General features: G+C 46.0%; 2 protein-coding genes across 2 annotated transcripts in view; both read left to right on the forward strand.

Annotated features, from left to right (window-relative positions):
- The window catches only part of LOC138970564 (condensin-2 complex subunit D3-L-like), a 52,934-nt gene that overhangs the window by 20,933 nt on the left and 7,001 nt on the right, over positions 1–25,000 (forward strand). Inside the window, exons 21-41 of the mRNA XM_070343030.1 lie at positions 1,993–2,067; positions 2,382–2,484; positions 2,861–2,960; positions 3,667–3,759; positions 4,100–4,176; positions 5,073–5,187; positions 5,441–5,584; positions 6,146–6,346; positions 13,123–13,261; positions 14,142–14,250; positions 15,881–15,965; positions 16,313–16,417; positions 17,093–17,162; positions 18,161–18,245; positions 18,646–18,735; positions 19,293–19,463; positions 20,990–21,074; positions 22,201–22,325; positions 22,656–22,828; positions 23,162–23,321; positions 24,144–24,279. Coding sequence (XP_070199131.1) covers positions 1,993–2,067; positions 2,382–2,484; positions 2,861–2,960; positions 3,667–3,759; positions 4,100–4,176; positions 5,073–5,187; positions 5,441–5,584; positions 6,146–6,346; positions 13,123–13,261; positions 14,142–14,250; positions 15,881–15,965; positions 16,313–16,417; positions 17,093–17,162; positions 18,161–18,245; positions 18,646–18,735; positions 19,293–19,463; positions 20,990–21,074; positions 22,201–22,325; positions 22,656–22,828; positions 23,162–23,321; positions 24,144–24,279 — 2,441 coding nt within the window. The remainder of the gene's footprint in view (positions 1–1,992; positions 2,068–2,381; positions 2,485–2,860; positions 2,961–3,666; positions 3,760–4,099; positions 4,177–5,072; positions 5,188–5,440; positions 5,585–6,145; positions 6,347–13,122; positions 13,262–14,141; positions 14,251–15,880; positions 15,966–16,312; positions 16,418–17,092; positions 17,163–18,160; positions 18,246–18,645; positions 18,736–19,292; positions 19,464–20,989; positions 21,075–22,200; positions 22,326–22,655; positions 22,829–23,161; positions 23,322–24,143; positions 24,280–25,000) is intronic.
- LOC138971931 (uncharacterized) overlaps positions 24,466–25,000 on the forward strand; it is a gene marked incomplete at its 5' end in the record, with an annotated part of 1,255 nt that continues 720 nt past the window's right edge. Inside the window, 2 exons of the mRNA XM_070344777.1 lie at positions 24,466–24,535; positions 24,764–24,974. Of these exons, the coding sequence (XP_070200878.1) occupies positions 24,466–24,535; positions 24,764–24,974 (281 nt within the window). The remainder of the gene's footprint in view (positions 24,536–24,763; positions 24,975–25,000) is intronic.

The following is a 25,000-nucleotide window of genomic DNA, read 5'->3' on the forward strand; positions in this document are numbered from 1 at the left end:
GAAATCCCGACCAAAGCAGAGGAAAAATTGGACTGTTTTGTGAAGAAACCCGTGCCAGGGAAAGAAGACCAAGACAAGCTCACTTTTTAGAGATCAGTAACAAGAGAGCAGAGGCAATGACCTGCCATATTAGTATTATTGCGGACGCAAACCTGTTCTGTTTATATGCAAATTTGCCTTCATGTTGATACACATACTCCCAGTCCCTACTTTTTGTGACTTGATGTTCTCAGATTGTCACAGGTCTTGAATAGGGGGTCCCACTGTATATGAACTGCATACCCCTCAACATAGCTTTTTTTTAACAAATGCATGGGTGAAACTTTTCCGCCTTAGGGCGGAAATCCGCCAAATGAAATTGGTCAAATAAAGAATTCCTTATTTTGAAAATCTGTAAAAAAAAAAAAAAATTTTTTTTTTTTTTTTTCGCCGGCGATCCGATCTGTATTTTCTCTAACACGGTGACCGGACATCGCTGAATCTTTGTTTCCCTGAGCGCGCAAATTATCGGACTATAGCTTGGCATTTGTTATCATTGTTTTCTGTGCAAATTTGTGTGTTTGAGATACCAGGAGAGGCCTACTTTTACCCTTAAAAGCCTGATTTTTTGTTTTCTTGCGTTGCCCCTGCACCACACCAGGGCGTGGGCGGCCCCTGGACCCCGGCCTCATTTTCCTTATTTTTAATTCTGATCAGTTTCACCCATGCAAATGTTCCAAACTAGTTAATAATTTTTTTCTTAACAAATAAACTTAATGCTTGGCTTGTATTTTTGTGGGGGCTTTGTTTGTATTTGTATGAGGAGTATTGTTCACATTGTAATAGTTTTGTTTGGAGTGTTGAGTGTTTGTTTTAGTACGGTATAAGTAACTGTTCTGTTTTGCGGTTTGGGTTGATCAAATTGAAATACTACACATTCACCTGCCAAACTACACATTTGCCTTATTTTCACACCCAAAACTACACATGGTACATTTCAGGGGTAGGCAGGTCTGTGTGTGTGTGTGTGTGTGTGTGTGTGTGTGTGTGTGTGTGTGGATATCTTGGACACCGTCATCCTCTCCAACGTGGTGCCTGCACACAGGTAGTGATGGGCCTGGATCTTATTTCTACCTGTCTGGTGTGTGTGTGGGTCTTATTTCTACCTGTCTGGTGTGTGTGTGGGTCTTATTTCTACCTGTCTGGTGTGTGTGAGGGTCTTATTTCTACCTGTCTGGTGTGTGTGAGGGTCTTATTTCTACCTGTCTGGTGTGTGTGTGGGTCTTATTTCTACCTGTCTGGTGTGTGTGAGGGTCTTATTTCTACCTGTCTGGTGTGTGTGTGGGTCTACCTGTCTGGTGTGTGTGTGGGTCTTATTTCTACCTGTCTGGTGTGTGCGTGGGTCTTATTTCTACCTGTCTGGTGTGTGTGTGGGTCTTATTTCTACCTGTCTGGTGTGTGTGTGGGTCTTATTTCTACCTGTCTGGTGTGTGTGAGGGTCTTATTTCTACCTGTCTGGTGTGTGTGTGGGTCTTATTTCTACCTGTCTGGTGTGTGTGTGGGTCTTATTTCTACCTGTCTGGTGTGTGTGTGGGTCTTATTTCTACCTGTCTGGTGTGTGTGTGGGTCTTATTTCTACCTGTCTGGTGTGTGTGTGGGTCTTCTTCTTCTCGTTCATTCCTTCTAGACATCCACTCCTGTGGCACGCATGAATGCCGCCGTGTGTGTGTGCACACCTGTGTGTGCGTGCACCTGTGTGTGTGTGTGTGTGTGTGTGTACATATGTTTGTGGTGTGTGTGTGTATGTGCATATGTTAGCGATGTGTGTGTGTGCACGCATATGCTTCCAGCAGAATTTTTATTTAGGTTTCTATGTTTTAGGCAAAGGGTGAGTAATGTATAGATTACAAAAAATAATGTTATTTCCTTTTATCCCTAGTCACAATTTTTTAAATGTAGTCGCTTATCCTCTAAGTTTCATTTGATCCCCATGTCATACTATTTGTGTTTCAGGACCAAGAGTGCGGACCACACGATGGCGTGGGAGCTGCTCACTCTCATCAGTAAGCCTGACAACACAGACCTCAGGTCAGGCCGCCATTTTGTGTTCTTTGATATTTTCACAGATGGTATCTTCTGTCAGGCTGAAACACAGGAAATAGCCCGTTTCTAAAGTCAAAGTTATGGACATTTCTAAGTTTCTGGTTGCTTGTCATAATGGGGATAGCCCATGTAATCTTTTTCATATTTATTTTACTCACTGAAACATTTGGATCTTTATCATGCGCATGCCTGTATGTTGGTTATAGAAACACAAAAATACCCAGCATGCCTTCCCGGCGTTTGTGTTACATGCCATGCATGTCATTGAAAAAGTGTCTGACTGTGTGTGTTTGTTGCAGGCGGTCGTTGAAGAAAGTATGCAGGCTGTGGGAGAGGCAGAAGAAACTGACAACATCACTCATCTCCGCCATCTTCAGTCACATCGGCACACGCAACAACCAGGTCTCTTGCTTCGTTCAGTCTGTGTTCTGTTTGTTTAGCTTCCGTCCCCCTTTATCTTCAGTCATATCTTCTTCAGTGACATCGGCACACTCAACGACCAGGTCTCTTGCTTCTTTCACTCTGTGTTCAGTTTGTTTAGGTCCTCTCCCCCTTTCTTTTTCACTTGCCGATATACCTCTGATCTCTCTGAGAAAATAATTATGTAAAAAATTCTTGTCTGTCACCACTTTGACAAGATTACTTTTGAGCATTGTGTTGTTGGATATGTGCGTTTGTGTTCCTGCAATTCATTCATGTGTTTGACACTGTTATTGGGAATACATGATGAATTTAACTGTTTACATGAAACATTTGAAACATTTGCGATTGTGTTCAGGCTGCGTGGAGCTTCCTGTCAGACGTCTGTATGAGCAAGGTGAAGGTCGACATGAAACCCGTGCTGAAATATTGGACCGACCACCACCACACCATCACAGGTAGCACTACTACATTGTACTAACACTACCATTGGTCATCTGAGGCACTGTATACACTTGACACAAATCTAAAACGGTAGAATTATCTCTTGGATAAACTGGCCTGGGTTCGCATACAGTAGCACCTGCCCTTGCGACCACCTCTCAAAACGACCACCTGCTGACAACGACCACTCTGAAGTATCCCAGACGAGTTTTTCTTCTATGGAATTCATTTTTTTCATAGCAACCACGGGTTTATAACGACCACTCTGAAGTGTCCCAGACGAGTTTTCTTCTATGTTATTCACCTTTTCCATAGCAACCACCTGTTTATAAAGACCAGTGTTGCTCATGCCTTTGGGTGGTCGTTAGAGACTGGTTTGACTGTATTTTTAATCACATTTTGTAAAGACTGTATACTGCAGGTCACTTTTCTCTGGTGGTTGTTTGTATGTACAATGGTACCTGCCCTGTAAGGACACCCTTGGGACCAAACACCAGTGTCCCTACATTACAGGTGGCCTGTCATGACAGGTATATATCTGGGTCAAGATAATGGACAAAAGGACAACCAAAGGTGTCTTTTCTTGGGTGTATTTTTCTCGCTGGAGTGGCCTCACATGGCAGGTAGCACTGTAGAAATCAGCTTATTTGATTGTGTGGAACTGCTATGTTGCTATGTAGAATTTGTGTCCAATTTTTGACCACCACTTGCAATGTTCAGGTGAGACAGAGGTAGACGTGTGGGAGAACGTGCTTCGTATCATCGGCTTGAACGCTCCGGCCATTGCCTCTGATCTACAGTTGCAGCTGATAGGTAAGTCAAATGTGACAGTGCATTGAAAAACCAGGTACAATTAGAATTGTTGAAGCTTCTGTACGTCAGCCATGCATTGTGACCATTCTTGGGTAGAGGACGACTACAGCTCATTGCATTTATATGTAGGATGTTGCCAGGACGTTTTTCACTTCAGAAAATTACCAAAATTATTAATAAGTTTTAGCTATTTTTCGGAAGTGTAATGCAGTCCTTGGTGTTGACTTTTCCCCAAAGTGAAAAGTTTGGCCGCTCTGTCAAAATCTTGGCACAGCTTTGGGCGATTTCGAACTGATGGCAAAAAAACCATTCCTGAATATTATTTTTTTCTATTTTTCAGATGAGTTCAAGGAACACCTGCTAAGGTTTGATCTGCAAACTGGTCTGGTCTCTGCCTTGGCCTCAGCTGCCAGTCAGGTGAGTCAAGTTGTGGCTTGTTTTGTCAGGTGTAAGCACATCTTCAGGTGTGGTCAACAACATAGGCACCTGTGACAGGTAGCATGTACATTTCAGCTCCGTCATAACATTTTCGAGTCACTTTATACAAAATCTTTGCATACCTCACAATACAGAATCATTTTATGTTTCCATCTCCTTGTGGTTTTTGATCAAGTGTACACTGTTGATGCATGTAGCAGGTTACATCACACACACTTTAATTTCAAATTTCTGTTGCAGAACTGAACTCTGAATTTGAATCACATGCTTTCCTGTCTTAGACCGTGCTTGATACAGTGAAACCCCCGTTTAAGACCTCCAAAAATCTGACAAAATCACGTCTTAAAAAGGAGGGAGTCTTAAAAGGGGGGTTCCACTGTACCTTGTATGTACTGTGTTTTCAATTGAGATGTTGCTCTTGCTGGAAGCCCTCTGTGAATGTAAGATCACTCTGTTTTGATTTGTTTGATGGGGGCTTAGTTGTGGGTCTGGCTACAGGCTTTGTGTGCATGTGTGATCATATTATCACTGTTTTCAGTTTGTGACTTTGTGTGTTCATGTGTGATGTTTGTGTGTACATGTGTGATGTTTGTGTTTCCAGCTTGTGACTTTGTGTGTTCATGTGTGATGTTTGTGTTTTCAGCTTGTGACTTTGTGTGTTCATGTGTGATGTTTGTGTTTGTGACTGTGTGTGTACATGTGTGATGTTTGTGTTTGTGACTTTGTGTGTACATGTGTGGTGTTTGTGTTTGTGACTGTGTGTGTACATGTGTGATGTTTGTGTTTCCAGCTTGTGACTGTGTGTGTACATGTGTGATGTTTGTGTTTCCAGCTTGTGACTTTGTGTGTACATGTTAGACATTTGTTGTTTCCAGCTGAGCAAGGCTTGGCCCGGCGTGACGTTTGAGAGCGGCCAGGAATGGGGGCGTGATGTGCTCGTGGCCTGTGATCACCATCTCTCCGCCATTGTCCTGGATGAGGACTCCAGCAGTGAGTCACTTCTCTTCTCCTTATTTCCTCACCCTCATGTTCTTGACATAATTATTATATTTGTTGGCCTGTTCCACCTGGATCAAAGAAAAAATTAACTTTGTTGAATGCACATTTTTGTACTGCCTATGTCTTCTAGTTTTACAGACAGGCAGATAGATATGCAGGTTGGCAGGCAGACAGACAAACAAACAGACAGATGACACATTCAAAGCAAAGAGTCACACTATTCACACGCTGTGTCTCATTACAGGTGATGTTCCGTGTGACGAGACAAAGACCATGTGTTACCTGTTCACACTGGGGATGGTGGCACTTCACTGTCCCTCCCTCACACCCAAGCGAGCCGCCATGCTGGTCCAGTCCTTCGTCGCCGCACCCTGCATCACTGATGAAGGTACGGATTATTTCTCAATATGCACAGTCCAACCGTCCTCTGGCGGCCACCGATCAAAAAGCGACTACCTGTCCACAAAGACATCTACAGTTGAACCAGTACATAACGACCGCCAAAGGGACCGATCAAAACTGGTTGTTATGGTCAGGTGATTGCTATGAAAAGATTCATTATATAGGGGGAGAAAATGGTTGGCAGGTGGCCCTTTTGAGAGGTGGTATATAGTTCACGTTTCCATAGCAACCACCTATCTATAACAACCCCTTTTGCTTCAACAGGGGTGCTCATTTTCCAGTTTATTCCTCCCGCCCAAGTTTGAAAAATTGGTTTTAGATTTGACTCGAGCATAGTTCTGTGACAATGCCAACGACAAAAGAGGACATAAAAATCTGTGTGTATTTTTTTTTTTTTTTTAAAGTGATACGGCGTAGGCACATTGCCACTGGCAGAATGTTTGCTGGGAAGATGTGTCCATTCTTTTGTGTTCATTGCATGCAATCAAACCAGTTATCACACCCTGCCCTGCCTCAAATTTGGACTTTTGGTCATCATTCCCCGCAGGTGACCAGACTGACAGCCTGACTTCAGCCAGCCAGCCTGTGAACGCGTCACAGGGTTCAGAGGTCAGTGCGGAGGGGTCACATGGCAGCCAGAGGTCACAGGTCACCCAGAGCTCACAGGGAACACAGTTGACACAGCTTTCGCAGTTCAGAGGCTGCAAGATGTCCGGCCCCATCAGAGCCATCGCCTTCCTTACGCTGGGTAGGTTCAGATAAACAAAGTTTGATTCATGTCAGGTTATATATCAATCAATCAATATGAGGCTTATATCGCGCGTATTCCGTGGGTACAGTTCTAAGCGCAGGGATTTTTTAATTTTTTTTTTATGCAATTTATATCGCGCACATATTCAAGGCGCAGGGATTTATTTATGCCATGTGAGATGGAATTTTTTTACACAATACATCACGCATTAAATTACATATTCTTACTCGAATCACATAAAAGCATTGACGCAGTCTAACATGCTAAGGTCTGAAAAGGCTACCCGTCTTAAAGAATTTTAAAGGGAAGCAACCCAACACAAAAAGTGTAAACACAGGCAAGGTAATGACTGTCTACCCGGGGAGTTACCTCCCATCCGGGGTTACATGACGTCACTTCCCCTGTAAACACCACGTGTAACTCATACGACATTTCAGCCTACACAGTCTTCACGGCACTTGTCTAGTGCGATGTCGACTTCCGGTTCAGTTCCGGCGGCAATGGTGACTGCGTCTTCCGGCTCTGCGTTTCCTGTTGATCAGGATATGAGCCAGGATGATTTCCGGCTTACCGGTTCTCCGGTTTCCGGTTTTCCTGCACACCATACTGCTGCTGGTTCATTGGGCTATGATCGGGACGCTTCGCTCGACTATGCAGACACGCAGTCTGTAGTCAGTGAAGCTGCTCGTTCTGGATTTCCGTCTCAGCTTCGACTGGCGCTTGAGGACGCGGCGGAAGTTACATCCAGATACTTTGCAGAGGGGGCAGTGGCTTTGCCTACGTCGGCTTCTGCCGCTCCCTCCGCGATGGCGGATTTTCGGTACGAGAAGGAGGATGCTTCCCGCTTTCGTTTCGCCGAATCCCCATCAGTTGCCTACCAGCTTTCTCAGGTGCTGGCGCGACCCTCTCCTGCGGGAAGGTCGCAGCCGGGCATCGCTGTTCCTCTGCTGGTACCTTACGGACCGGCTCCGGAACTGGCTCGGGCTTGGCTGGCTTCGGATACGCAAGCGTCTTTTGTGCCCACACATCACAAGAAGTTTGCTTTACCGAAGACAGGTCGCTCTTGGCTTGCTCCTTTTGCCCTTCCGCGTGCACCGCTTCCGGTCACGCCGGAGTTGGCTTCGTTGCTGGCAAAGCCTATCAAGAGTGATTCGGGGATTGTTCTCCCCGAACATACCCTCATGGCATCGGAGGAGATTAGTCGTCAGCTTTTAGAGTTGGCTTCGATCTCCGAGACGCTCCTGCGTTCCCTTACCAGGGCTATGACCGAGACGCTGGACCCCTTTGTCCTCGCGGTCGAGCAGGACGCTGATGACATCTCAACTCTTCTTTCGGCTCTGGCTAGAGTCAATGAAGAGCAAATGAGGTTGTCAGCGATGCAGTACGCACATACGGTCATGAGCAGGAGAGATCTTTTTCTGGGTCACTCTCAGTTCACGGACCAGTCCACTTGTGACACACTGCGGGCGTCTCCCATGACAGAGGGCTCTCTGTTTGGCCGTCTGGCGTTCGACGCCAGGAAGACTGAAATACAGATGAACAGGGATTCTCAGTTCTCTGATTTCTCTCTGCAGGCGTTCAAGCAGGCCAAGCCTTCACAGGCTCAGCCCGCTCCGCCTAAACAGCCTCAGGCCTCTGGTTCTTCCAGGCCTGCCGGACAGAAGAAGGCCAGATCGGCTTCTCGTGGCTCGAGAAAAAGATCGGCGCCCGGCAAGGGGCGAGGCGGCTCTGGTAGCAAGCCTCACCCCCAATGAAGTGCTCCCGGTCCCACCACCCCCCCGCCCTCCACTCTGGTGATGGCGGGGGGCCCTTCAAGGGCACTTTCTCACTGGGCGGCCCTAGTGCACAGCCAGTGGATCGTGGGCGTCGTGGGATCGGGCTTTCGTCTGCTTTGGGGCGAAAGAAAGGCACCTCTGTCGCGGCGTCTGCCGGGTTTCAAGCCTCCCTCCTCGCCAGAAGCAAGGTCCGTCCTCCAGGCGGAAATCGTTGCTCTGGTGCAGAAGGGCGCGGTGGAGAGGGTCTTAGACCACACATCCCTCGGCTTTTACGGGCGGCTGTTTGCCGTCCCAAAGGCCTCGGGGGCGTGGCGTCCCGTCCTGGACCTATCGCATCTCAATACTTTCCTGAGAACGATACGGTTCAAGATGGAGACGCCCGCGTCGGTCAGAGACTCCCTCCGCCCGGGAGACTGGGCGACCTCCATAGACCTGACGGATGCATACTTCCATATTCTGGTGCATCCGTCCGACCGGAAATGGCTCCGTTTCCGGTGGGACGATCAGGTCTACCAGTTCCGCGCTCTGCCTTTCGGGCTGTCTCTCGCACCTTGGGTCTTCACCATGGTCGTGAGACAGTTATGCGCACTGGTGAGGTCGCAGGGTATACGGCTGAGAGCATACCTGGACGATTGGCTGGTTCTGAACCAAAGCCAGTCTGGGTGCTCCAGTCATACCCAGGCGGTTCTTCGTCAAGCCCACCAGCTGGGTTTTTCGATCAACCGGACAAAGTCGGAGTTGGTGCCGTCACAGACGTTCACTTATCTGGGGATGTCTTTCTGCACGGTTACATGGACGGTCCAGCCTTCTCAGAGGAGGGTGGACAAGCTCCAAACCATTATCCGCGCCACTTTGTCTCTCCCGAGGGCTTCCCTCCGGACGCTGGCCTCCATCTTGGGACAGATGGAGTCCATGGCTCTCTTGGTGCCTCTGGGCAGGGTACACAAACGTCCGTTTCAGCTTGCCCTGAAACCGTATGTGGACTCTGCCTGCGTGGACTGGGACGTCCTCATCCCTTTGCAGGGATGGTTCCAGTCAGCGACCCTTCCGTGGTTGGACACGGCATGGGTCTGCAGGGGCGTGCCGATTGTCCTGCCCCCCCCAGACACAGACCTCTTTACGGATGCGTCTCTGATGGGCTGGGGTGCACACACAGACCGACAGACTGCGTCGGGCCTGTGGTCGGCAGAGCAGAGCCATTGGCACATAAACTTGCTGGAGCTAGAGGCCGTGGCCCTGGCTCTGGCGGAGTTTCGGCCCTCCCTTCACGCCAAGCATGTTCGTCTGTTCACAGACAACACGACTGTGGCAGCTTATCTGAACAAGCAGGGAGGGTCGCGGTCCCCGTCTCTCTCGGGCAGGACCTGCGAGATTCTGACCTGGTGCTGGCAACACCAGATCACTCTCTCGGCCAGGTACCTCCCGGGGAGTTTGAACACTCTGGCGGACGCGCTCAGTCGCTCCGACAGAGTGCTTCAATCAGAGTGGACGATCACTCACGGGGCACTGCTTCGTCTCTGGGCCCTTGTCCCAAAGCCTCTGGTGGACCTCTTTGCCACCCGCTTTTCGAAGAGGCTGCCGATCTTCGTCTCGCCATTCCCGGACCCCGAGGCTTGGCAGACGGATGCATTGGCCTTTCCGTGGACAAGGCTCCAGGCCTACGCCTTTCCTCCCTTCCAGTTACTCGGCCGAGTGATCCGGAAGGCGGAAATGGAGGGTCCGGATCTTCTCCTGGTTGCGCCCCTGTGGCCCTCACAGGCGTGGTTCCCGGACCTTCTGAGGCTCGCTCACGGCCCACCAATCCCTCTCGCTCTCGCAAGAGGAGAGTTGGTTCAGCCTCGCACCGGCATTCCACACGAGGATCCCTCAATCCTGAAACTTCACGTGTGGAAGTTGTCCGGTCTTCACTGAGGCGTTCCGGTGCTTCTGAGCAGACATTGGACCTGGTGGAACGCTCTCATAGGGCTTCCACTTCGTCGGTGTACTCGTCTCACTGGAAGGCCTGGGCGACCTGGTGTCAGGCCCGTGGTTTGGACGCGCTGGCTCCTCGTTCCATGCACGTCGCGAACCACCTTGCGTTTCTTTCCTCTCAAGGAGCGTCTGCTTCCTCCTTGAGGGTGCGAAGATCCGCCATCGCCGTCACGCTACGGCAGCTGGGACGCTCGATCGACGTCACTGGCGTCATCTCAAGGGTGATCAAGGGCGCTGCTCTCAAAGAGTCCGCTTCTCGTTCTTCCCTCCCGAAGTGGGATCTCTTTCTGGTACTCGAATTTCTTCGTTCCGCAGATTTTGAACCTTTGGCCGCGGCTAGTTTCGCTAGCCTTACGCGCAAAACGCTTTTTCTCCTGCTTGTAGCTACGGCTCGCAGGGGAAGTGAGATTCACGCCCTGTCAGGGGACCCGGCGGACATCTCTAACGAGCCCGACGGCTCTATTAGCTTGCGTTTCCGGCCTAACTTCCTGGCAAAGAATCAGGCCCCTGACCAGGGCCCATGAAACCAGGGCTTGGGCGTCCTCTTTGGCCGTCCTTCAGTCTCACAAGCTGGACGAAGTCCTACGCACGGCGTACTGGCGTTCCGAGGACGTGTTTCTCAACTATTACCTCAGGGACGTCTCCTCCGTGAGGCAAGATGGCTCTAGAACTTTCCCCGCGCTCATAGCAGGGGGTCAGTTCCTTGCAAGGGTTTGAGGTGAGTTTGGATTTTTATTTCATTCCCACCGCCTTGTTGAAGCTATCTGCTTTTATGTGATTCGGAGTAAGAATATGTAATTTAATCGAAAATTTTTAAGTAAATTTTCATTTCATTAATATACTTACCCGAATCACATAGTGTATTCCCTCCCGCCAACCCCGCATATGATTTTTTAGTCTATTAAGTCGTATGAGTTACACGTGGTGTTTACAGGGGAAGTGACGTCATGTAACCCTGGATGGGAGGTAACTCCCCGGGTAGACAGTCATTACCTTGCCTGTGTTTACACTTTTTGTGTTGGGTTGCTTCCCTTTAAAATTCTTTAAGACGGGTAGCCTTTTCAGATCTTAGCATGTTAGACTGCGTCAATGCTTTTATGTGATTCGGGTAAGTATATTAATGAAATGAAAATTTACTTAAAAATTTTCGATTCACATTGGCCAGCAGATCGCAGCCATTTCGGTGCATATCCTACTTTTCGCGGCCTATTATTCCAAGTCACACGGGTATTTTGGTGGACATTTTTATCTATGCCTATACAATTTTGCCAGGAAAGACCCTTTTGTCAATCGTGGGATCTTTATAACGTGCACACCCCAATGTAGTGTACACGAAGGGACCTCGGTTTTTCGTCTCATCCGAAAGACTAGCACTTGAACCCACCACCTAGGTTAGGAAAGGGGGGAGAAAATTGCTAACGCCCTGAGCCAGGGTCGAACTCGCAACCTCTCGCTTCCGAGTGCAAGTGCGTTACCACTCGGCCACCCAGTCCTATATATGGATACATGATACATAAAGAACCTGGCGATGAACTTTTGACTAATTGTATGTTTTGAAAGTTCTTGAGATCATTTTTAAGATTGCATCAGGGTTTGTGGTTTGGATCTTTTTCGTTATAAATTGCTCTCAGGCTTTTATCTCATTTGGTTTTTGGCTTTATTTTCTTTATTGCTGCGAAAGCACTGTATTGCAACGGTGCTTTGTTTTTCTCAGTTCTCTCCTTTCATGGGCTGAAACTCCCACGTTCACTCATGTTTTTGCACGAGTGGACTTTTACATGTATGACCGTTTTTACCCCGCCATTCAGGCAGCCATATGCCCATTCCGGGGGAAGCGTGCTGGGTATTTTCGTGTTTCTATAACCCACCGAACTCTGACATGGATTACAGGATCTTTTCGGTGCGCTTGTCGTGTGCTTGTACACGAAGGGGGATGAGGCACTAGCATGTGTTGACCTGGGACTAGATCACACAGACCTCCACCCTTAACCCGCCAGGCGGTCGCCACCGGGATTTCAACTCAGTTCTAACTGTTGACACTTTAAAGGTACTGAACTTGTCAAATCCAGGTGCACGGAGCCCCTGGGGCTTTTAGTCATACCTCAGGCAGCTATCCGTTAGAAGAACTACCAAGTTTCATTGACTTGCACCCAAAGAGTCAAGAACTGCGATTTTTTTACGAATTAATTTCGTACTCGGACCCGGCTGGTCTTGACCTATTTTTTTGGCTCACGTAAGTGTAGCCTATGCGATCATAACTTTGTCTGTCTGTGCGTGTGTGTGTCTGTGGTAGAAACTTTAACATTTCGTCATTTGAAGACGTCACATTATGGCGTAAGAGGGTTAGACGTCACGCGAAGGAATTACTGAACGTCTCGGTCATTGTTTTTTTGTGCGGGCCGAGACTAGTTGGCAGTCGTGTCCCTGTAACTTTGTAAGTAGGCTACATGCAGACAGACAGATCTAGATCTAGTGTCTCGCTTTCTTGCACAGTGTCACCTATGCTTACTGTGTGTGTGTGTATGTGTGACTGAGTGATTGAGTTTGTGTTACTGTTTGTCGATTTCTTACGTGAGCCTTGAAGGCTTCGCCTCTTGTTGGATCTAAATTTAGATCAGGTAGATCACCACATCATGCACAAAAAGACACGTCACTAAGCAAACTATGTCAGACGTCATCATGAGTTTGTGTAAAACAAAATGGAGGCCGGAATCACTCAGTTGAATCGAACTCCGACCAAACACCACGTAATAACTAGGTTAATTTATGCACTCGCGTGAACAAGAAACTGTCGAGCTTCACAGTTGTCGTCGTTGGGTAGTTTTGGGTTTGTTTTACTACCATAGGAGGATTTTTGAACTGTAAATGCACTCAGCTGCAACAAAAACGCAAAACGAAGGCTGTGAGCTGCACTGTGCCTTTAATGCTTTCTCCTTGAGAACTGCTTGCTTACCGCTATGCCAGTCACTTCCAACCCTCCAGTGTCAGTGTGTTACTCACTTTATTACTCTCCACACTGTGTCCCAGGCAAGCTGTGTCTGCAGGACAAGGCGGTGGCCAAGAAGTGTGTGCCGGCCATGGCGCGGGAACTGGACATCTCCACCAGCGAGGCCAGCGACATGGTGCGAAACAACATCGTCGTCATCCTCCGCGACCTCTGTGTCAGGTCAGCCAACAACACACTCTAAATTCTTTTATATTTATATTTAGTCTAACTTTTGACAAGCCCAATCAGTCTTAGTTATTGGTTTGGGCTAGCCAAGCCTTACTATGTGTAGTCTCGGTGATGACTTTTTTCGGTGTTGATGTTTTGGTTTCAGGCTGACAGATTGACTAAATGTTTTGATATTGCTTCACGCGATTCTTTTCTCTTGCATATGCTATATTTACTACAGTTGAATATCTGAAGAGTGGACGGTTACATGTCTGATTTTTTCTTCCATGCCATTGAGGCTTCAGTGCAGCTTACTGGAGATCATTTAGAATCTCTAATGCAGTTTCTTCTTTTTGGTCCTTTTCAGTGCCACAACTCTTGTTGAATGTTCATTTGAATATTGTTTCTTGTGTGTGTGTGTGTGTGCGTGTGTGTTTGTCTTCTCTCTGTGTGTTTGTGTGGTTTACAAAAAGTATGGCATTTCATTTCATTTTCATTTCTCATTTCATTTTCATTACTTTATTGTCCCATCGCTGGGAAATTCGGGTCGCTTCCTCCCAGTGGAAAGCTAGCAGCAACGGAGTCGCGCTACCCAGGTGTCTGCGTGTTTAGGTGTATTCAGCCACCTGCACTTATGGCAGAATGACCAAGGTCTTTTACGTGCCATTGTGATGACACGGGGGTGGGACATGGCTTCCGTCTCTGGGTCTGCACATAAAGTTGACCCGTGTCCGGCCCGGCCCGAATTCGAACCTGCGACCTTCCGATCACAAGTCCAGTGCTCTACCAACTGAGCTACCGGGCATGGACAGGCTAACTCATGGACCATGACCTCATCTCATGTCTACCTGTATGTACGTCACTTACTGTGTCTCCATGTTGGTGTTGACAGGTACGCCACACTAGTGGACCCCTACCTACCTGTGGTGGCCACCTGTCTGAGAGACCCTGCTCCCATCGTCAGGCGACAGACGCTGGAACTTCTCACTGGACTGCTGCAGGTGGGTGCTGACACTTTTTGACTCTTTTGAGTAATCAGTGAGTTATAGTATTCAGAAGTGTTTGGGTGCGTCTCTCCTCCTGTCATTTTTGATGTAGGTTTTTACGCTTTTGTGAGTGAGAGAAAAAAAATGTGTGTCAAAGTGATTAGGTTTAGAGAATTACTAGTGAAAGAGTCGGGAGTGTTTCTGATTGTTTGGACAGTAGTAATACAATTGAACTCCCTTTTGTATACAGCTAAACCCCTTTTTACAAGACCCCTACCCAGATTTAAGACTACCTCCCTGTTTTCTCACATCTCTAAATTTACTCCCACTTTGAGGGGCGGGGATGTAGCTCAGTCGGTAGCGCGCTGGATTTGTATCCAGTTGGCCGCTGTCAGCGTGAGTTCGTCCCCACGTTCGGCGAGAGATTTATTTCTCAGAGTCAACTTTGTGTGCAGACTCTCCTCGGTGTCCGAACACCCCCGTGTGTACACGCAAGCACAAGACCAAGTGCGCACGAAAAAGATCCTGTAATCCATGTCAGAGTTCGGTGGGTTATAGAAACACGAAAATACCCAGCATGCTTCCTCCGAAAGCGGCGTATGGCTGCCTAAATGGCGGGGTAAAAACGGTCATACACGTAAAAGCCGTGGGAGTTTCAGCCCATGAACGAACAAACAAACTCCCACTTTGAGACGCCCTCCTTTTTGACTCACATGCGAAGCAAAAGTGAGTCTATGTACTCACCCGAGTCGTCCGTCCCGGCGTCCGTCCGTCCGGAAAATTTAACGTTGGATATTTCTTGGACACTATTAAGTCTATCAACAGCTGATGTGGCCTGATTGTGTATGGTTACAAGATCTCAAAAAACATGTGCGGCAACTTGACCTCACTTCAAGTTCAAGGTCACAGGGGCCGTAATTGTTGTCTTAAAAACGACCATTTTTCACATTTTCGCATTTTTTTTCTGAAGTTATCGAGAATGGCAACCTTAGCTATGTATGCTATACAGGGCAATGTAAGCCCTATCTTTGGACACCAGTTTGGTTGACCTTGCTTCAAGGTCAAGGTCGCAAGGGTCCTTTAAAGTTGGATTGTATACATATTTTGAAGTGACCTTGACCCTGAACTATAAAAGATAACTGTTTCAAACTTAAAAATTATGTGGGGTACATGTTATGCTTTCATCATGAGACACATTTGGTCACATATGATCAAGGTCAAGGTCACTTTGACCCTTATGAAATGTGACCAAAATAAGGTAGTGAACCACTAAAAGTGACCATATCTCATGGTAGAAAGAGCCAATAAGCACCATTGTACTTCCTATGTATTGAATTAACAGCTTTGTGTTGCATGACCTTGGATGACCTTGACCTTGGGTCAAGGTCACATGTATTTTGGTAGGAAAAATGTGTAAAGCAGTTCTTAGTGTATGATGTCATTGCTAGGTTTAGTTATTTGACCTTGACCCTGAAGGTCATGTCAAGGTCAAGCATGTGAGTCGTATGGGCTTTGCCCTCCTTTTTAAGACCTGAATTTCTCGGGTCTTAAAAAGATGGGTCCCACTGTACTATCACTCTCTCTCCATACCTTTCTCTCTCTCCCTACCTTTCTCTCTCTCCTGCAATGTTTATCTTTGACACAGGAGGACTACCTGAAGTGGAAGGGAGCGTTGTTTTTCCGCTTTATGGTGACCCTGCTTGACCCTCACCCGGACATCGTCGCGTTCGGTGAGTGCTGATTAACCCTTTCCCCTGTTTTTTTCACACAGTCTCACATTTGAAGGAATTATTTCTGGCAGCTATTACTTGTGCCCGGCCGTCCACCTACTCTGACCACTAGTTTCTGGCAGCTATTACTTGTGCCCGGCCGTCCACCTACTGTGACCACTAGTTTCTGCCTCACTTGGTTTAAATCGTCGTTTTAAGACCTCGGCACAAGATGTTCTTATCGTAAAGTCTGTAAATTTGTCTATATGATCAGCCCTCCTCCTTTCAAAGACCTCGTTTTCTGGGATTTTGTCAGGTCTCAAAATATTTCTTGACTGTATTTTCAAACGCGGAGCTTTGCATTTCAGCGGAGTACTGCCTGGGCATTCACCTGATGAAGCGCCACCCGACCATGATGTCACAACATCTGCTGGAGAGCATCTTCGTCTTCAACGACTACACCAAGCACAACGGTCAGTTTGGTTCTCCCAGGTCTGGAAATCATCACCATTTTGCTCTTTTTTGTTCAATGAAATATACTGGATGAAATATACTGGATGAAATATACTGGATGAAATATACTGGATGAAATATACTGGATGAAATATACTGGATGAAATATACTGGATGAAATATACTGGATGAAATATACTGGATGAAAATTAGGAATGAGAGGTCAAAAGCAGGAAGCTTGAATTGAGAAAGAACAAAAAACAAAATAAATAAACAATTTGCAAATACTGCCAAGTGCAAAATAGTGGTTCTCAAGTCTGTAGTCTGTTTTCTCTGGCACAGAATCTGTTGTCAATTTTGAACTTACCCCTAGGAAAGCCTTCAGAATCAGAAGAGTGTGATCATTATACTGCATAAGTGTAATAGGGTCTTCTAGGCAATGTGTCAAAAAGAATTAAGGCTACCTTGCAGGGGAGTATTGGAAGGTCTTGGGGTCTTTGGATTAACTTGTACAAGTGTACTAAGGGGTTGGTATTTATTGTCTTGTAGGAAGAATAATTGGGGAAAGAAGCAGTCTTCCTCTGTTTAGACATCTTAAGTGGATAACATTGCTACATTTGTATCTTTAATTCATTATCCAGCGTGCGTCTGGCACTGATGTGTGTTATATGTTTTTATGTCTGACTGTGTTCCAGTGTTCAACAAGTATACACAAAGCGAGAGGGAGAAGTTGCTCTTCTCTCTGAAAGGAAAAGAGAACCACAGGTAACTGATTTTGTTGCATTCAGAAGAAAAAAAGAGTAGGGAGTCCTAATTAAAAAAAAAATCATTGTTTGTTATTTTGATACTGAAGTAGCTGTAGAGAGGGAAAGAAATGAAACTTGAAATAAACTTGGCCAAAAATTTATTGCACCCATTTTTGTACCCCAACTAAACATTCATTCCCGTGTCAAATCAAACTTTCTATGTCATTAACCCCTTCACTGCCACAGTGGTAGTAACTTATCCGAACGGTCTATGGGAAAGAAATGTGTTTAGAGCCCCTACAAGTACTTGGACAGTGGTTACCTCCCATTTAGTTTTCAGAAATGTCCTGAAATCTTGTTGACCCAAATCCCACGTATGAGATACGGTTATGGGCGTAGGACAAACCGAAAATGACCACGTTTTTTGGATCAAATAAGGGAACCCCCAAAATGGACCTAACAAAAATGTTAGGTACCAATTGAAATTTGACGAAAATACAGAATAGAATAAACCTGGCATCTTTTAGATACGAAGAGAAAGCCAAATCAATTTTTTAAGTGTGTCAGATAGCAAAGTGTAGGGCCTTTAATGGCATAGAAAGTTGAAATGAATGCTTTAGTTGGGGTACAAAATTGGGTGCAATAATGTGTTTGCTGAATCGCCTAAAGACAGTGTGTCAAATCAGCCCTGCGCAGTGTGGGTAGCTGGCACTGGGAATAAGGACAAAAAGAATGGCAGTGGTACCTTTGATGAAAGGACACCCTTGGGTCAAACCCAGTGTCCCTACATTGCAGGTGGCCTGTCATGGCAGGTACTTGTGGAGGGGACTTATGTTGCTACTGATTATGGTTTCTCTTCTTTTCTTCTTTTGTGTTTGTGGGCTTCAAAAAGCACTCTCAAGTTTCTAACACGTTTCTTACAAAATACGAGTCGACTTTTACGTGCATAACATCCTTCTACCCTGTTATTCTGGGTTTATAATTTCTCTGTTTATATATATGTGTGGGTGTGTGCAGTCAGCGTATGAAGCTGTACCGCTTTATGCTGGAGCACATGGAGGACGAGCACCGCTTCCCTCTCATGGCCAAGATTTCACAGGAGGTCAGATTGGATACACATTTTTGTGTGGAAGTTGAGTGAATGCCTGTGTGTGGAAGTTGAGTGAATGCCTGTGTGTGAACTGAAACGTGCCATTTTAAGGCCACATTAATAATGTTTGTGTGGACATTTTCTGAAGTATTTAAAGTTTGTTTTCATTGATTGTCGTGTGTTTTTCTTTAGAAAAGTTGTGCTAATGGATGTTTAAAAAAAACTTGATGAAATCTTTTTTTTCCCTAATATTTTGGATTAGGCAAACCTTATTTGCTCCTTTTTGACTGTTTTCTATTCTCATGTCTGCCTATTACTGTGTACAGGTGCTTGGAGCAGTGGTTGATGTTGACGTGACGAAGAGAGCTGTGTTAAGATGAGAACAGAACTAATCGTGTGTCACTGTGTACAGGTGCTTGGAGCTGTGGTGGACGGGGACGTGGTGTATGACGAGGAGAGCTGTCAGCTGTTGCAGGACGCGTTGGCCATCCTCAGCTGTAAGGTCAGTCACACACACCGACCGCACGATGATTGAGGGTGCTGGATGTGACACAGTGACAGCATTATGCTGGAATGTGTGAAAGGTGGTGGATGTGACACAGTGACAGCATTATGCTGGAATGTGTGAAAGGTGGTGGATGTGACACAGTGACAGCATTATGCTGGAATGTGTGAAAGGTGGTGGATGAAACAAGACAATTCAGTCTGTATGACACATAGCTTGGCGTAACTCGTTTGTGTGGCAATTTTGATGTTTTTGAGCTTTAGACTAAGTAAATCATTCTCCATGAAAAGTATTCTCTTAAATACGATTGACAACGCATGAATTAACATTCTTTTATCTTTGTATTCGTGCCAGGAACGAATATAAACACTGTTTCATAATAAAAAATAATCTGTTTTTTTCCTCCCTTGATAAGCTGTTTAAAACCAGTTACGCCAAAATTCCACGACAACGTCGATAAGTAAACAACTGAAACCTAAAAACATTCAAAGTGAAAACTTCTAAAGTGCTCCAGAGCCCACAGACAAAAATACACAGTCTTTTTCTGACGACAGGAGATCAAGCTGACGTCGCTGCGCAGCACTCGTAGTGTGGAGGACGCGTCGGACGAGATGGAGATGGCCACTGTTGTCATGGCGACAGCCAAGAAGACGCTGCTGACACAGGTGGTCAAGAAAAACCTGAAGGACGAGGTCATCCCCATCGTGCTGTCACTCAAACACAGGGTACGTGTCTTGTTGTAAGTCTTGTATGAGCCTTGTGTGTCTTGTACGTTTTTGACTCACATGCGAAGCAAAAGTGAGTCTATGTACTCACCCGAGTCGTCCGTCCGTCCGTCCGTCCGTCCGGACGTCCGTCCGTCCGTCCGGAAAACTTTAACGTTGGATATTTCTTGGACACTATTCAGTCTATCAGTACCAAATTTGGCAAGATGGTGTATGATGACAAGGCCCCAAAAAACATACATAGCATCTTGACCTTGCTTCAAGGTCAAGGTCGCAGGGGCCATAAATGTTGCCTAAAAACCAGCTATTCACATTTTTCCCATTTTCTCTGAAGTTTTTGAGATTCAATACCTCACCTATATATGATATATAGGGCAAAGTAAGCCCCATCTTTTGATACCAGTTTGGTTTACCTTGCTTCAAGGTCAAGGTCACAGGAGCTCTTCAAAGTTGGATTGTATACATATTTTGAAGTGACCTTGACCCTGAACTATGGAAGATAACTGTTTCAATCTTAAAAATTATGTGGGGCACATGTTATGCTTTCATCATGAGACACATTTGGTCACATATGATCAAGTTCAAGGTCACTTTGACCCTTATGAAATGTGACCAAAATAAGGTAGTGAACCACTAAAAGTGACCATATCTCATGGTAGAAAGAGCCAATAAGCACCATTGTACTTCCTATGTCTTGAATTAACAGCTTTGTGTTGCAAGACCTTGGATGACCTTGACCTTGGGTCAAGGTCACATGTATTTTGGTAGGAAAATGTGTAAAGCATGTGAGTCGTATGGGCTTTGCCCTTCTTGTTTGTATGTGTCTTGATGTGTGTCTTGAGGTCATCCCCATCGTGCTGTCGCTCAAACACAGGGTACGTGTCTTGTGCATGTCTTGCGTGTCTTGTATGAGCCTTGTGTGTCTTGTACGTTTTTTGTACGTGTCTTGTTGTGTGTGTCTCAAGGTTATCCCCATCGTGCTGTCACTCAAACACAGGGTACATGTCTTGTGGGTCTTGTGCATATCTTGTATGAGCCTTGTGTGTTTTGTGCATGTCTTGTGTGTCTTGTACGTGTCTTGTTGTGTGTCTTGTGGAACTGTGTGACGACATCTGCAGTATTGTGGACATGTTTCTGGCTGAAACAAGATTTTATTCAATTTAAACATGATACAATAAGAAAAGGGAAGACGATAGGGACATAAACATGGTTCCACGTAGCCAATCACCACGGACCCCTCATAGGGGAGGACAGTTTTTTCTTTTCAATTGTGAGAAGAGTCCCACCCCTGTAAAGACAATAGACAGAGGGACAACATTTGTCCTTTTATCTGGAGGTGGCCTCTCAACACAGGTGCCACTGTATTCTCCATGTAAAGATTACAGCTAATCCTGTAGCATGACAGTATTTGTAGAGAGATTGACTAAATGTAATGTGTGTGTGTACAGCTGGAGAGAGAGAGGTCGCCACTGTAGTATGACAGTATTTGTAGAGAGATAGACTAAATGTAATGTGTGTGTGTACAGCTGGAGAGAGAGAGGTCGCCACTGCTGAAAGACCTGATGCTGTTCTTCAGGGAACTCATGAAAGACTTCAAGAACGAGATCAAAGGTCAGCCTTCCAATGTCACCGTTTTCTTCTACTCTTTTCTCTCCTAGATCCTCTGTCCTCTTCTCTTTCTTCCTCTCTTTCTTCCTCTTTCTTCCTCTCCCTATTCTTCCTCTCCTCTTTCTTCCTCTCCCTATTCTTCTGGTTGTTGCGGCATTATTTCTTTGAATCTGCTTCCAATGCTTTGTCTGTTTTTGTGTTTTGTCTTCTTTTTCTTTTACTCAAAAAGACAGGTCTTTGCTCTTACATAACTCATTTTGGCAATGCACTATGAGATAGGTTCCATTAACTCTTGTTGGCAATGCACTATGAGATAGGTTCCATTAACTCTTGTTGGCAATGCACTATGAGATAGGTTCCATTAACTCTTGTTGGCAATGCACTATGAGATAGGTTCCATTAACTCTTGTTGGCAATGCACTATGAGATAGGTTCCATTAACTCTTGTTCTTTTATTTTATGGGTTTTGATTGGTGATCTCCCTTCCCTTGGTTGGTCTTATTTTAGAGTTCTGGGCACATTTCCCCTGATATTGGCTAAGAGTAAGAAGGATTCAGGGAGCAAAAACATGGGTGCATGGATTGGTCAGAAGCCAGAAGCCCAGCAATTTGATAGAAGATGGCAGGCAGTTTGTAGGGAAAAGTTTAAGTTCTGCATCCATGTGTGCGTGTTTTCCCAGCCATTTGCTGTAAACTTGGGATCTTTATTGTTCACCTGTGTGCACTCAGGGGTGTTTCGGGGGTAAAGGTAATGGTAATGGTAAAGGTAATGGTAAAGGTATTTTCATAACCGTATTTGATGGTAGGGGAGTAACATGTGAGACGTGTCAAGTTGTCTAGGGCCAGCTTTATGAGGGCGTTGCCCACTCACTTTCCTGGCAGCCTCCACCTTCCCTGGCCCTAAACAGGGTCAGGTACCCATTTTCAGCTGGGGGAGCTGAAGAACGCTCCAAACAATCGGGTATTTGTGTAAGCCCAAAGGGGGGCTCAAATCCACAACCGTGAGAGGCAAGCGCTCTAACCACCGTGCCACTCTGGCCCAGGGCTTGAACCCAAGCTGATAGCGACGAACAGGTTCAAGAGAAGTATTATATCAAAGGATCAAGTCGGTGTGTGTTGAACGATTGCAGACATCCTGTCGGAGGACAAGCAGCTTGCGTGTGAGGTGGAGTACGACCTGCGACAGTTTGACAAACAGCAGACAGAGGGCGCTGAACAGGGGCAGGCCACTCCAGCCGCCGCCACTCCTGTCCAAGTAATTATCTCCCCTTTTTTTGTTGTCCTTTTTTTTTTTTTTTACACGCAGATAAGAAAATGTTAATGTATTAGCGGTGTGCATGCATGCAAGTCCAACGCATCGACATGATGTACATTGTGTTCTTCAGATCAGCTTTCACTTCTTTGAAAATATGAAAATGTGTACATAGAAAGGTTCAGATGTGCTAGATTTAAACAATATGACAAATCATTTTGGGCTTTTTCCAGTTCAGCTGCTCTTTGGTTCATTTGTATGCACACACACATGTGTTCGTGTGCGTGAAATGTGCCAGCCATTATGACATACACGTTATCTTCTGTACAACAGACAGCTAACGGAAGTGGCACACCAGCCGCCGGACAACCACAGTCCAAACCTTCCACCTCCCAGGTGGGTAGCGCCAGGAAGAATGCCCCTACTCCTGCCGCTGGAAAGAACACTCCTGTTCCCGCACGACGTGATTCTTCAGACACTGCAGGTCCCAGTGGAGTGCCCCCATCGTGAGTTGCATGACCTGTGGCTGCTCTTTTTCCTTTCTTTTTCTTTTCTTTTTCCAAGTACCCCCATGGGGTTTCTTGGATAAATCCTTGCCTTGCCTTGTAAATAATGTCCTGTGTTGGAACCAGAAGATGATTTCAGTGCAATGTTGTAATTGTTGTTGAGAGTGCTGCAGAACTGGGAATACATACGATTTCGCCATATTTTTTTAATCTTTTTTCAGACCCTGTTTTCTCTGACTTTCTGCTCGTAACTTCTACAAATTTAACCCCATTTTACACACACACACACACACATACACACACACCAATAACGAAGCGTATCTCTGTACACAGGTCACAGACGGACATTGCCAAGGCGACGCGCCATGCGGTGATCCAGATGATGGAAAATCACAAGCGCCGGTTGTCCAGCGGGGGGGAGGACCAGGAACGTCAGCGACGCAGACTGTCCATGGTCAAGCTGGCTGAGAATGTCCTGTCCACTTCAGGGCAGGTAGGTGGCTTTGGCAGCCTTTGTTTCGGTATTTTGGATATTTGGTGGACTTTATTGCCGATTGGGAATTTCCTCCCTTGGGATAAAGTACAGCAAAGGAGTTGCACGACCCAGGTTGTTGTTTGTTTTTTTCTTCCTGCATGCATGCATTTGGGTTTTTTCTCAAGGCCCTGAGACTTTCACTGTCAGCTTGGGATCTTTATCGTGTGCATGCATGCATTTGGGTTTTTTCTCAAGGCCCTGAGACTTTCACTGTCACCTTGGGATCTTTATCGTGTGCATGCATGCATACGGGGGTGGTTCGGACACCAGGAAGAGTCTGCACAAGCGAGACGCATGGACAAAGAAATAGCTGTCAGTTTGTTTCCCAACAGTAAGGAGACTAAAAGTGTATTGCATGCAATTTCATCTGCTACCACAGCAGAGTAGATAAGAATACCAGTCATTTGATACACAAGTTTATACACAAAGCGGCAAGGGGATTTGTGTGGATGGATGGGCTCTAGTCAGCAGCAGACACATTTGTCCTACTCTGGCATAGCGCTGGTAGTGTGGAGATTGAGGCACCAATCAGCAGTGTCCATCTGTTTTGTATAGGAATGCACATGCACAACATCCTTTTGTTTTTCTCCTCAACACAATTTCTGAGAGAAAGGTTACACAACAATTTCATGTCTTGATTTTTGCTCTAAAAATGTCTGTTCATTCTGTGATTTTTTGACTTTGTTTTTGTTTTCAGCTAGTCTCTCTGAGTACAAGAACCTGTTGATTAAGTTATTTTTAGACACAGTATACAAGCAGTTCTTCCTTGTCCATATCCAGGAGAACACAGACTCCACGCCGGAGAAGCAGAAGATGCCACAACGAGCGCAGACTGGACGTAGACCAGAGACAACTGGACAGCAACAGACGCCACAACAACGACGTCGACCACTCAGAGCCATCAGCACACCCTCTGGTCAGTGGCTTTTGTCTGGGGCTTTCTTTGGTTTACACGTGTGTACTGTCAGTGTTGTGTGTACTGTCAGTGTTGTGTGTACTGTCAGTGTTGTGTGTACTGTCAGTGTTGTGTGTACTGTCAGTGTTGTGTGTACTGTCAGTGTTGTGTGTACTGTCAGTGTTGTGTGTACTGTCAGTGTTGTGTGTACTGTCAGTGTTGTGTGTACTGTCAGTGTTGTGTGTACTGTCAGTGTTGTGTGTACTGTTAGTGTTGTGTGTACTGTCAGTGTTGTGTGTACTGTCAGTGTTGTGTGTACTGTCAGTGTTGTGTGTACTGTCAGTGTTGTGTGTACTGTCAGTGTTGTGTGTACTGTCAGTGTTGTGTGTACTGTCAGTGTTGTGTGTACTGTCAGGGTTGTGTGTACTGTTAGTGTTGTGTGTACTGTCAGTGTTGTGTGTACTGTCAGGGTTGTGTGTACTGTCAGTGTTGTGTGTACTGTTAGTGTTGTGTGTACTGTTAGTGTTGTGTGTACTGTTAGTGTTGTGTGTACTGTTAGTGTTGTGTGTACTGTTAGTGTTGTGTGTACTGTCAGTGTTGTGTGTACTGTTAGTGTTGTGTGTACTGTCAGGGTTGTGTGTACTGTTAGTGTTGTGTGTACTGTCAGTGTTGTGTGTACTGTCAGTGTTGTGTGTACTGTCAGTGTTGTGTGTACTGTTAGTGTTGTGTGTACTGTCAGGGT

Source organism: Littorina saxatilis, linkage group LG7, assembly GCF_037325665.1.
Source record: "Littorina saxatilis isolate snail1 linkage group LG7, US_GU_Lsax_2.0, whole genome shotgun sequence".
Classification (NCBI taxonomy): domain Eukaryota; kingdom Metazoa; phylum Mollusca; class Gastropoda; order Littorinimorpha; family Littorinidae; genus Littorina; species Littorina saxatilis.